This window comes from Acanthopagrus latus, chromosome 11 (assembly GCF_904848185.1).
Source record: "Acanthopagrus latus isolate v.2019 chromosome 11, fAcaLat1.1, whole genome shotgun sequence".
NCBI lineage: Eukaryota > Metazoa > Chordata > Actinopteri > Spariformes > Sparidae > Acanthopagrus > Acanthopagrus latus.
In genome coordinates, this window is record NC_051049.1 from 12029218 (window position 1) to 12042886 (window position 13669).

The window sequence follows — 13669 nt, forward strand, 5'->3', positions numbered from 1 at the left end:
GATTCATTTGGTGCCTTAACAGATAAAGTGTTTACACTTGGTTGCTGGACGCTATTGGCGCTATTGGCGTTGTCTTTCAGCTCCTTTCAAATCTTGTTTTTTTTTTGCCGATGTGCTACAATTATTATTTTTTTGATTGCGTGTGGGTGAATGTTTTCTGTATTTTTAAGTTTGCAAAACCACTTACTTTGAATTGCCTCTTCAAGAACAAACAAATACTTTGAATCGAGTTGAAAGGAGATAGATTTGTTTGGTGAAAGGTTCACTTCAGGCCTTTTATTTTTTTAATTTTCTGTTGATGGAGGAAATAAATCAAAACAACGGGCTATCATTTTGAGACGGAGAGGCATTTTTATGTGACCACATGCTCCAAAATCAATGATTCTTTTCTCTGCCTACGTTTGTACTTGTTGAGGTATAATATGCTGTTTTCAAAAGAGAGACACGCCAGAGAATGAAAGTAGATGAGCAAGGAGAAATTTCAAAATTATCAGTATTTCTCTTTGTGCATATTTCGGTAAAGGAAACTTCTAATAGCAAAGATATTAATCACAAATATGACAGAGGCAGTCAAGGGTTGGTTGGCACTCTTATAAGCAAAGAATGAAAAGCCTAATACATTAAACTCCTACATATTTCCAATGAAACACTGCATAATTTCTTCGTGTAATGTGGGACACTTGCATGAGTCAGGATATGCACTTTCCACTTTCTTGCCACATTTTCTTTGAGGCAGTCTGACTGTAGATCGACCCTCATCCTGACACTTCATTCTTCTTTCCACTTAGCTGTGTGATGCCGATAGACTGAGCAGTGGAGAGCGAGGAGGACATTTGTTGCAATTTCTGTTTACCAAGGAATTATAGAGGAGATTAAGAGTTGGAGGGTGGAAATAAGTCAGCATTTGTTCAGAACTTGATAAGGAATCAACGTCTTTAAGGGTGCTGCGAAAATACGACTCAATTTCATACAAATACACAGCAGCACTGAGTCTCAAATGGAAGATGAAATGGTGACTGTGCCAGCAAAGCACTCTTTCTGTGCTCAAAACAGCTCAGTAATCAGTTTTCTAATGATAACTATTGCTTTAATATATTCAGAAGGATGGTACATTTGCTCTGGATGAAGCGATATTTGCTTGAAGCTGATGTGTGACCCGAAGGTTGTCTGTCTCAGTTGCCTGGCACCATGGCGGTTACTCAGGAGCTTATTCCAGGCACTGGGCTGACGTCAGGAGACGATATGAATCGATATGCTGACCCCAGAGTCGATGGTCAGTGTAGTGGGTCTGCACTCTCCTGAGAACTTAAGAGAATAGTCAATTCTATCTGTTACTTCTGACAATTATATACTCTTTGTTTTCAACATTGTGCGTGGGACATGAAGGTGACTCAACTTCCTAATTAAAGTAATCACACAGTCATCATCTAAGAGCTCAAACTTCCTCCCTTCCTGAACAAAATATCACTCAGATGTATCCTGTCTAGATAGAGGGCTCTCTCCGTAGAGAAGGAAGTGCTGTTACCGAGAGCGCGCAAACAACACACAGATGGTTATGTTTCTCAGAAGAGAGAATCTCCGGAATTAAATTGAGTTTGTAGCACAAATGAACCCCCCCCCCACCAAAAAAAAAAAACACTTCAGGGAGAGCTGTGGAGTGGGCAAAGTGTGCAGCGAAAAGAAAAACACCTCATTTTATTCATGCTGGAGATGATCTGCTCCACACCGAGCCAGGAGAAAAGGCAACATGTCTGCAGCGGCAGATGGTGCCACCTAACTCCGGCTCAGCACAGAATAAAAACATTAAATAGAATGTATTGTTAGAGATGTTCAGAGAGATGGTGAATGTTTATATGGAGTCTGAGAGAAGTGAGTTTATCTAACGTCCATAGCCTGCTCCTTGTTTCTGTTTGAGGCTAGCAAGTTGATGCTACAATAACTGCTACACCTGTGCTATGAGCTTAACACACACAAATCTCTGGCAAAACTGTCTGTGATCAAGTTGCGTTGTGGGTGATGTAGTCTCCAGGTTTTACAAGGAAGAAAAATGCATGAAATAAAAGAGATATTTGTGCTTCTGCTGCATACATTTTAATGTTTTCTTCCAAACTGTCCATCATGACTCAGACAGCATGACAGGCGTGTAATGGTAAATCCAATGTATAAAATGTATACATTTGAAAATTGGAAAATGATCAAATGTTTATTCTGACAGTTACAACATGTAGAACGTAGGCTGGTCCAAATCCTCCCAAATTCAAGAACTGAACGTTCGGCTCCATCAATCTGAAGCTTGACCCCTTTCCTTCCATTCCAGATAAGATTGTTGGGACAAACATTCAAGAACGAAGTGGACGTCAGATTTCCTCTGTTGTGTCACGACTAATTATCGTTTCTGTGTAAATTCCGTTCTGTTTCTGCCTCAGAACCACGGGTATACTCCTCATCAATTTGTCTTAAATTGGCAGCTCACAAAAGTCAATTATTTTCTCTCTGCTGAGCCAAACTCAGTCAGCTTAACTTAGTTTAGAGGATTTTCATTTGGCCATCGACCCATTTCTCTTGTGCAGAGCACTTTGTTTTGTCTTTTTTGTGACTTTCATTGTATTTAATTTTAGCAATGTTTGAGACCATGTTAGATTTCTCCCCTGAGTTCTTCCACCAAGACATCCATGATTACAAAAAGTAGTTTGTTTTTTGTTTTTTTTTACAAGACGTCTGCAGGAACACAAGTATCCAAATTATCCCTTCTAATTAAAGAACGACATGGCTGCCAGTCCTGGACGATAATTCAGTATGAAATGTTGTGTCTGTAGCACTATGACACTGATCTGCTTCTTCATTGTAACTTTTCAGAAATCAAGAAAAGGATAACAGACATAGTCACAAACAAAAGAATGCACAGACCCTTTGAAATATTCTAATTATGGTGGGGAAAGAAATGCCATCATCAACAAATGCTGAACAATACACCTGATATTAAAGTTAAGCATGCCTGTTCACATCCTTTTAGTCAAGCACATTAATGACAGAAAACACAAAAACCTGCACCTAATAATACAGATTGCATCACCTAAAAGGATAAAGGATGCTCTGTACCACGTCCCAGCTCTCTGTCCAGTCCGAGCTGAGGCTCAGTGTTACAAAGGACCTGGACATTTTATTCTTTCAGCTGATAAAATCTGGCTGGGACACGTTTGTCATATCACATTGTAGCATTTCATAGCCAGCTCCTCGGAACAGATAAAAACCTCTTTATTTGGTCTGTCAGTGTTTGGAATAATGAACGTTGAAGCAGCTTAAAATGAACATGCAACATTAGAATATCCAGCAGGTGAAAGAATTGACACAGGTAAAGCAAATTAGAAAAGGAAAAAAAAACAACTTATTGTGAAATTTGACCTCGGTGTTGGCTGTTAAAATTTTGTAAGTTTTAATAACAATAACAGTCTGAACTTCCATTACATCATGGAACATTCACAGACTACAGTCAGACTGTAATTCAGACATAAGCAGCAGGACACAAAGTTATTGATTAGAACATATATATTATATATACTGACATACATGTGAAGGGTCTCTGAAGATATTATCATATGCAGAAATGTGTAATCTTCAAGAAAATATCGACTTTCTTTAAGTTTTACATGATCCACTAAAACACATGCAGCAGTGCGTAAATACAAGAATGAATGTATGCGAATTATGGCTTAGTTTATAATATCCACTGGTTCTGTCTTTCGTATGTCTAGAGAGAGTCGACACTCAAATAAAAGAGCAGACTTGTGCTTTTTTTTTTTTTTTTTTGCAGAATGCGGCACATGTGTGCAGCCTCGCAGACAGACCGGAGCTCGTCCGCCTTCACCCACTTGGCACCAGCGGAGCGCAGACGGAGCGAGGTGCGCACATCACACAACTCTGCTGCTCCGACGGGAATATTCGAGGAGAGCAGTCTCGGGACTTTGAATGGGATGGGAGACGGCTTCGATTTGATTTATTTTTTTGGGGTTTTTTTTGACCATGATAAAAGACGTACAAGAGAGTGAAGAGGCTGTTGACTTATGGCGAGTTCTGAAAGAGAAAACCAAACTTGAGGTAATAAACTGGCTCAGTGTTGACTCTTTGGGGAATGGAGGACACCTCTCTCTCATTATTGTTATTATTATTATTATTATTATTATTATTATTATTATTTACATTTATTAAAATAGCTTTCACTGCATTTTAGTTGTATAATTATTAGAATTGTGAATGGAAAATACGCATCACCACACTTCATGGCAAAGTAAATCTCACTCCCAAAGCTGCACCTGCACTGCATAGTGAAATGTAATAAACGCTTTATTATAATAATCATCTATCATTCTGTGTCGTTCACAGATCCTGACCAGTGAAACTATGGGTTCTGGCTGAAGTCATCACTTTTGAGGTAAATCTCTCACCAGATTTAAAATATGTTGGTAGTAACAAATAGTCTGAAGTCTCTCTCTCTCTCTCTCTCTCTCTCTCTCTCTCTCTCTCTCTCTCTCTCTCTCTCTCTCTGTCTCTCTCTGTCCTTTAGATTTTATTTCCACCATGTCAGCCAATGAGAGCTCAGAGACTGCTTGCAGGTCAGAGGTCAGTCCGAGCAACAACACCTGCAGCCAGCAGGAGCTCTCCGTCACTGCCTCTGTCATCTCCATGACCGTGGGCATCTTGTCCAACAGCCTCGCCCTCTTCATCCTCGTCAAATCCTACACCCGCATCCGGATCAAGTCTAAGGCATCCTTCCTGCTGTTCGCCAGCAGCCTGGTGGTCACAGACCTGCTGGGCCACCTCATCATCGGCTCACTGGTGCTTTTCGTCTACGGCTCCCACAAGAAATGGGAGACGTTTGACCCTCACCGCATCGTGTGCAGCATCTTTGGGGCGTGCATGGTGTTCTTCGGCCTGAGCCCCCTGCTCCTGGGCAGTGCCATGGCGGTGGAGCGCTGCATCGGAGTCACCAGGCCCATCTTCCACTCCACGGCGTTAGCGTCCCACCACATGAAGAGGCTGCTGGGGCTCACTTGGCTGCTGGCTGCCCTGGTAGCCGCGCTGCCTGTGCTGCTGTGGAGGCCCTATAAGGTTCAGAGCTCCAGGAGCTGGTGCTTCTTCCATATGGAGGAACCCAGAGACTGGCTGGATGTGCTTCTGCCCCTGCTTTTCTCCACGCTGGGGCTGCTGGCCTTACTGCTCTCCATTGTGTGCAACACGCTGACAAGCTGTGCCTTGCTGCAGGCCAGGCTGCGCCGCAAGCATCACTGCAGGGGCACGTCCTACCACATAGAGATGATCTGCCAGCTGCTGGCTATCATGTTGGTGTCCTGCGTGTGCTGGGGCCCATTACTGGTAAGATTTCCTCCTCAGTAGACCTTCAACTCTGCTTTCTGTCATCAAAACTCGCAGTGTTGGGGCTGACACTGCAGGAGCCCTTTGGTAGATTTTGTTTCAGGCTGCTTTATTCATCCATCTTTACATATACATTCCCTCATGCCATCATTTGTCTGATCTTCAAACCTCATTTCCTGTTTTTCCAGTGTGTCTGTCACGGAACTTGAACAGTTTTAAGTACACATTGACTGCCAAGAGACAGAAATTTTGGTTTTAAAATGAGGCAGAAACCTGGCAGGTTTTATTATCCATGATATGTGATGGAAAAGCGACTCACAGAAAGATCATTTTTAGGTCTTTCATTTTCAGTCCGTCTCTCCCTCTCATTCTTTCATTCTTCGCTGCTGAAGCTGCGGTCCATCCGTTTGTGACATCGAGGCTCAAATTCGATAGCTGTGCTGTCTGCCCTCTCCTCTAAACTCCTGAAAAAAAACCTGCAATATGTCCAGAACGCTGGAGCAGAATTCCACACCGTCCTTCAAAAATATCCCCTCATAAGACATACATGTCCAGCTCCCTCTCCTGTCCCCTTCATACCTCTTATTGCTTCTCCAAGAGCACACACTGGTTAACACAGCAGGAGGCACAGTGGCATCATCAAGCACAACTGTAATTAAGCAATTAATGTCTTTCACTTCCCCTTAGATCCATGTCATCATAATGAGCATCAGAGCAAAGGGCGAGCCTGCATCGTTCAGTCTCCTGGTGGTGGTACGCATGGCCACCTGGAACCAGATCCTGGACCCCTGGGTCTACATCCTGCTGAGAAAGGCGGTTCTGAGGAAAATCTTCATGTTGATCCACAGCTGCTGGGGCCCAAACTCTCGTCAGCTACACCGCTGGCAGCGCAGCGTGCTCCGCAGCTCGGTGGAGACCAGCAACTCGGGTGCTGGTGCGCCTGACTGCCGTTGTCTAGGTAAATTACCTCTGCCGGACACTGAGCTCAAGTCCATCGCCTGAACCAAGGTCACAGTGTTTCAATGACCTGTGAAATAAAATGGGAAGAAGCTGTGAGAACTTTACTGGAATACAGAAGGTTTAATTTCTGGGACCCGTCACCAGGCACTCATTTGGAATCTTACACAAACTACGATTGTAAAGTTTCATGTTCTCTTTGGATCTTCCATGAACTGGTGTTATTGTGATCTTATGTAAAATGTGAGATAACTTTTTTTCTCTCAGCTTTCAGCAGCAAAAAACCTGTCTAAAATATTCATGTTTGAACGTTCAATTATTCCTCTAATGCGCTTTTTTTTCAAAGACTTCAATTATTTTGATAACATGTTAATTATTCATGTAATCATGTTAAGTCAGTGTGAATAAATTAAATGACTTAGTCTGATTAAAGTTAACTTCATGTGTTTATTCAATTATTACATTATTATGTAAAGAAAAAGAACCCCGCTCTTAGAGGAGGAGGCTAAGAAGGTGAAGAGGTAGCACGATAGAAACTGAGGTCAAACAAGAGTGAACAGATGGGCATCAATGGAGAGCACTCTGGTGCTGTGTCAAAGTCTGTTCCCTCGCTGACATGTGGTCCCTTTTAATGTTTTATGTGAAATTGGGGTTCGTACGGTTGTTGCACAAGTGCTTTCTTCAAACCTTTTCCATTTCTGTGTACTGAGGTGCGTAATAAAGAAATATGGTTAAGAGGGAAAAAACAAACACCACGGAGGAAATGTAATATTCTTACAAATGCTCTGTTACAGTCACTGTAATGTGTGTTAAGAGGAAGTAACTCTGAGGAGAATGTCCGTCTGTATTTCTTTCTCTCTGTATGGAGTCTGTGTGACACAGTGATAATTACACTTGTGCAGTGTTCAATTATACTCTATTATAATTATCCAGATCCAATCAATTATATTAATTATAATCAATCACGGTAAAAAAGGGAAGGTAATATGAGTTTCTATTTCTTGACATTTGGTTTTAAACTGTGCAACATGAAACAAAATATAAAAACCATGTACCTGCTGTTGCATGTTAGCAGAACTCTTGCTAATCACAGCTCCTGCTGCTGCTCTGGGGGTTTAATTACGTTTAGCATTCAGGTGGCACACTTTGAGAGCCATCGTTCAATTACAGTGTCAGGATATGTGAAATGTGCTGTTAGAGAACGTGGAGAACAAATAAACTGTTTGGTGGAATGAAATAGGCAGACACATCAGTGGAAAAAACGAATAGCAAACTTGAAGATTCCATTCGTAACATTTCCACACTGAAACGTTTTAATATTACTAAACCTTTGCTTTACATTTTTTGAGCAGTGTAGTTACATCATCACAAACTGTTCCCACAACGTTCAAACCCTGGGAAATACAACATTCAGTTCAACGCAACCTTTTACTGTGGTGGAATGCCAGTATAAGCTCCGGGATGGAATCGGGGAGAGGAAGTAAGACAGCAAACACGACTACAGATAACATGAATTATACTTTGATACATAACCTTGTCCGTGAATATTTCTGCCTGAGTCATGCAGACAGAATTTTCATCAGCGATTGTAGCTGTGAAACAATAAAGAGAGCAGCACTCATGATCCCACACTACTTCCATCTTTTGTTTTGTTTTGTCCGAGGGACCCCTGGTGGCATAAATTACATACTGTGTGTTTAAAGACTGCAAATGCAAGAAACACACTTGGTCAGAATATGCTGTCAAAAATAGAAAACACAATTTTGGAATTCTGAATTAAACCCATTATTATTTTTTTTTAATCAGCAGATGTAAATCAGCTGTAATTATGTTAATTGTGAGTTTTAAAATCTAATTTTATTACTCAGTTTGCAAATATATATTTTAAATGTTTCAGTTTATTGATTATAGAGCCCTGCGATGGACTGGCGACCTGTCCAGGGTGTCCCCTGCCTTCGCCCTAAGTCAGCTGGGATAGGCTCCAGCCCCCCCGCGACCCTGCAGAGGATTAAGCGGCGTACATAGAATATGTACAGATGATGGATGGATGGATGGATGATTATAGACAGAAATGACACTGCATGAAAAATCCATTTGTCTATTTGATATAAATTTGTGTGGCTATTTATTTACTGTTTTTCTATCTCTAATTTAATTGTTTTTGTATGTACTGTCTGTAGTATGTAGTGTGCTATGGCCCTTCCTCTGTGTCCTTAATAAAGTCATTGTCTTTTCTTATCTATCATCATTTCAAGTCCATATGAGACTATCATTTTGTTTATACAAGAATAAAATGCTGAAGCAGTTTATTAAGACGTCTGGTCGGGCCTTTTCCTTTTCTAACATTCAAAATCAGGTCACATTATTCCATAACTCATTGATTGATAGGTTCTCTTCAAATCTCTCAGCAGTGCGTTTTCTTTTTCTTTTCTTTTTTTTTTTTTGACTTTTTCTATCTATCCTGTAGTGCTGGGAATAAATGTTAAATGTTTTTTTTTTTATAATTGTTATTCTTTATTGCAACATTACTGTCCTTGACTGCTGTTACAAAGACATCTCCACAAATAAAGGAATTCTGGTTCTGGTGCGGTATTTGTTCAGCGTGTGTCGGTGTAGTTAATGAAGTGTCCTGTAGGTGGCAGCACCGCGCCCGAGGTCATCCAGCTGGTCGGAAACGAAGTAGACGAAGAAGAAAAATCCGTACGGTGTGTGACGTAATCTCTTCCTGATAACCTCCATCTTTCAGTACCGCATGCCTCTGTGGACATTAGAGCAGGTTTGGCCTCATTAATGTTGGTGTGTGTGAAACGTTTGGTGTTTGTGGATGTTGGTGTTTGGTCGGAGCAGAGCTGTCGGGCTGAGCGGAGCCGTGACACGCTGTGTGTCGCTCAGTCCGGAGGCCCCGTGTTGTGTTTTCATCTGCAGCTGCTAACCACACACACACACACACACACACACACACGCACGCTCAGCGGACTGTCTGCTGACAAGTTGGAGCCAGTCTGAGTTACTGTTGCATCAGCATGGTCCAGTTATCCTGACAATTTAATGTCTGTTTATCGGGTTTTCCTGTTGGCTTATGTGTAAACTGTCCCGTTAGCTCGTGTTGTTGTAGCTAATGCAGCTGCTGACAGTCGACAGGGCAGCAGCATGTTAGCTGTGTACCTAAAAACATTAATGTGTTTTTTTTATTTGTTTTTTTGTTTTTAGTTATTATCAGTATCCATTTCTGTCACATTGTAGGTGAAAACATGAATCAAGAAAAGCTGGCAAAGCTTCAAGCCCAGGTCCGGATAGGAGGAAAGGTGAGTGTACACCCTGGAAACGGGCTTTTGTTTTGACTGGAGAGGTTAAATGACAGATGCTACATTTAAAGTACATAATAGCATGTTGTGCTTGTTTGTGATTTCACGGTTTGCCTTTTTAATTGAGTAAAACAGAATACACTTAAACCAAAAATAACCGCTTCTTTCCATTTCAAGTGATGTTTGTATTTTTATTAAATGTATTATTTACCAGTGTTAGAGTTAATAATATGTATCCTGCTAAAAGTCTTTGTTGAAATTCATGTGGTCGTGTGTTCTCAGTACAGTCCAACAAAATGAACATATGAGCATGTTAATACTATCTTTGTGACATTTTTAGACTAAATTATTGAAGGGCAAAATTAGGCAATTGCAATTTTTTTAATGTTTGCATTATGATACATTCCCCCTTTCAGATGATTATAGCTTGCTGTTATTTTTTGTTAAAGGTGCCCTATGTAGTTTTGGGAATGAAATTCTAATCGGGAGAGAAAGATCCTCTGACTGCTTTTTTTTTTTTTTTAATGCTTAAACAAACATTATATACAAACTATTTGTTTTCATGACGAAATAAACAAACTGACCTTGAAGGACAACACAGTTTCATGTTGTTTTACTTTGTTTATATGTGGCGGACCCTGCCACCTTTCTTGCTTCAAACAGCATTCTATGGACCTTATTTTCCTCATCTTGTTAACTCGGTTATGGAAACTTAAATATTTCTGAGTTTGTGATATTTGTTGACAAAAACAGGAGAGATCCTGACTCACCTTGTAGACTGCAGCATATCAAATTTATAAATCCACCAGGCCGGTATATCAGCTTATATTAGTTTGTCGCTGATTTATTGCTATAGTCACTGAAGCCGGCCAGTATGTTTGGTGTTTTTACCACAAGAGATCTATGAAAAGTTTATTGTCAAATAAAGTCAAAATATTCTACTCAGACTAGAAGTCAAGCAGGACCTCAGTAGGAGGCCAACTATTTGACAATATCAGAGTTTTTAAACGCCCAGATATCTTTATCCTTATCGGCCCCAAAGACCTGCCCAACTATAGACTGCAGCTCTGAACTGAAACAGATTTTGAACAGAATCACTTGTGTTCATGTGTTTATTGATTTTGAGAAACACGATTTTACAACAAAGGCTTCGTGCCTCTTCTGCCTTTTCTTTTTCTTTTCATGTTGTCACCCTTCATGTCGCTGTCAGTAATGAGTCTTCTGTTTGATTATAGGGATCTGCACGCAGGAAGAAGAAGGTGGTACACAGAACTGCAACCGCTGATGACAAGAAGCTTCAGAGTTCATTAAAGAAGTTGGCTGTCAACAACATTGCTGGAATTGAGGAGGTAAATCGGTCTTTCGTATAAGGAAACTGAATGTTGAGCTCAGTCATGTTTTTATCATTTATGTGGCCTTAACTTTAACAACTCCACCTCTCAGGTGAACATGATCAAGGATGACGGGACTGTGATCCACTTCAACAACCCCAAAGTTCAGGCCTCTCTGTCCGCCAACACCTTCGCCATCACGGGCCACGCTGAGACCAAACAGCTGACGGAGATGCTTCCCGGCATTCTCAGCCAGCTGGGAGCAGACAGCCTCAGCAGCCTGCGCAAACTGGCGGAACAGTTCCCTCGGCAAGGTGGGTGCTGAGACATTCAACAATCACTGTAACAGGGGAGGACGTGGAGTTCTTGTTTAACACCAATTTGCATGCGATTAGTACAATCCAAGGGCCTCTAGTAATGAATATGATTGCAGGGATTGGCTGTGATTTTAATCCTGTGTACACTAAAGATTCCATATTTAAAAATATTAACAACCATATTGCACCAAACCCAGAGGTCATGTCATAATGAGTCCTGTGCAGAGTGGCATATCTGTGATGCGGGGTCATATTTTATTGAACATCTGTCGACTGCTGTCAGACCACAAAACGAGTATGAAATTTGATTGCAGCTCTTATTATGGTGAACAACTAACAGCTGTACTGTGAGACTGGTTATATTAATATTCAGTTAGTGGTGACAGAGAAGGTTGCGGGCAACAAAACTTTGTCATATTAAAATCATGCCACAAAACATCTGTTACTTGATATAAATGAGCTGAAAATGTATGTTTATTTTTTAAAATGTTTTGTTATTATATGGCTGCTGAGTGACAGATGTTTCACTACTGAAGCGCTGGTGTTAGCCAGAACACTGACATCACATCCGTGGCATAATGTCAGTAAATTTGTGAAAAATTCAATGTCCTCCGTCTCTCTGTGGCTCCCAGCGACTGGCCCATTCATTGCAACATAAGTTTAAAAACAATTTAGTTCTCAATTGATAGTTTTATAGTTTCATTTCTTAAAAGGGCCAAAATAATGTTCTAAAACCTCTGGCTGCAATAGTTTTTTAGTTGACATTTCTCAAAAAAAAAGTAAATAGAGAATTTGTCGAGGACTATTTTCAGAGGCGGATTAGTACGCATCTGGTGCTCCAGTGAGTATTTCCTGCAGCTGGCCAGAGTGTGTGGGGTCAATGCAAACTACAGTATCCATGTGCGTGATAATGAATCAATGATTTGAATATAAAAAATGAAAAATAGTGTTTAACAGTGAAAATGGCAGAGCTCTGTAGCACAGGGGATCAAGATGTATCAGGGTTAGGCCACAATGAAAAGATCTTTCAATAGGATAAATTATTCTGTTTTTCTTTTCTTGGGATTTTTTGACAATAAGTTTGGGCAATATCCAAAATGGTTTATCATAATCATGTCCTGTGTAAATATCAGACAATATTGTTGTTGATAATTCGCTTGGTGAGTCCAGCTGTCCGAACGGTGTTATGTGATGGTCGCTGAAGTGAAGCAAAGACGCCATGTAGCCTATTTCAAATCCTTTGACCGGCCATTTTCTCCCGCTTTAAACCCAGAATATTTCCAAATTTGTGAGCTGGCATTCTTCCTGTTGCAACCTCCCAAATATGGACATGTGTAGCCGCCACTGCCATGAATGCTCTGCCTGCATTGTCTTTTCAAAATAAAAGCCTGAAAATACCATAACAGCTATTCACTATTTGGTACTGTGAAAAGGACTGCATATGGTGGTAAATAACATTCCATAATATCTAATATTGTAAAGATATATCATATATAAAGAATATCACCAGCTTATCCTCTATGAAATGATTACAGATCTGGTTAAAATCATTAAATGACCAAAGTTAAAGCTATAACATTTTTTATTGATTGTACATTTCATCTCAGCTCTCGACAGCAAGGCTCCAAAGGCAGAGGACATCGAGGAAGAGGATGATGATGTTCCAGGTATGATGTTTGTATTAGATGCATTAAAAACTCAGACAGTTTAATGTTTTTTCACACACACAAACTCATTTTCATAACACATTCTAATTTGTTATTTTTCACATGTTTAGCAGATTTACTAAATTCTGCACAAAACTTTTATATAGTTAACTGGAGAAGATCCACACTGTAGAAGTGTGTAGAAGAAGTCCTTGCAGAGACTAAATTCAGCTTCATTTGGTGTCATTTTCTAGAGTTATAGAGTAAATACAGAATCACGTGAAGGTGTTTCTTGAATTACAATTATTACCATTGTGTTGTTCTGCAGATCTGGTGGAGAACTTTGATGAAGCCTCAAAGAATGAAGCGAACTGACAAACGTGAAGAAGATGTACACACGGACTGGACTGCAACGAAGCGAGAAAAGCTTCTCCGGTGTTTTAAAGTCTAGACATATCAGACACTATCCCCGCAAACCAGAGACTTTTGTATTTTACCATTGATGGCCCACGTATGTCCTGAGTCAGACTGGCTTGTGCACTTAAACAAAACAAAACAAAACAAAAAAAAAGAACATATTCCCCTCTGGTAAATGGTTAAATCTCCTCTCCACTATGTCAGTCATGGTCAGGGTTACAGTGGTCATTGAAGCAAGTCTTAAGACTTTTTGTTTATGAAACAAAATAAAGGTGATTAACATTTTTTACATGGTGCTGTGATCATTGATATGTAAAGATTACAGA

The 13669-nt window shown here is 40.4% G+C and overlaps 2 protein-coding genes across 4 annotated transcripts; both read left to right on the plus strand.

Moving 5' to 3' along the window:
- The first annotated feature begins 3822 nt into the window (after positions 1-3822).
- On the plus strand, positions 3823-6465 carry ptgfr (prostaglandin F receptor (FP)). Of its 2 annotated transcripts, XM_037115286.1 has the most exons (5): positions 3880-3899; positions 4031-4095; positions 4381-4429; positions 4562-5370; positions 6058-6465. In XM_037115286.1, the coding sequence occupies exons 4-5, from the start codon at positions 4576-4578 to the stop codon at positions 6370-6372; spliced, it is 1110 nt and encodes a 369-aa protein (XP_036971181.1). In that variant the 5' UTR covers positions 3880-3899; positions 4031-4095; positions 4381-4429; positions 4562-4575; the 3' UTR covers positions 6373-6465. The 2 variants fall into 2 exon arrangements, with proteins under 2 accessions (XP_036971180.1, XP_036971181.1); XM_037115285.1 differs by having other exon boundaries at positions 3823-4095.
- A 2539-nt stretch (positions 6466-9004) lies between these two features.
- btf3l4 (basic transcription factor 3-like 4) lies at positions 9005-13632 on the plus strand. Of its 2 annotated transcripts, none has more exons than XM_037115647.1 (6): positions 9005-9103; positions 9571-9632; positions 10868-10981; positions 11076-11277; positions 12888-12947; positions 13255-13632. In XM_037115647.1, the coding sequence occupies exons 2-6, from the start codon at positions 9579-9581 to the stop codon at positions 13299-13301; spliced, it is 477 nt and encodes a 158-aa protein (XP_036971542.1). In that variant the 5' UTR covers positions 9005-9103; positions 9571-9578; the 3' UTR covers positions 13302-13632. The 2 variants fall into 2 exon arrangements, with proteins under 2 accessions (XP_036971542.1, XP_036971543.1); XM_037115648.1 differs by having other exon boundaries at positions 9078-9103; positions 9538-9632.
- The last annotated feature ends 37 nt before the right edge of the window (positions 13633-13669 follow it).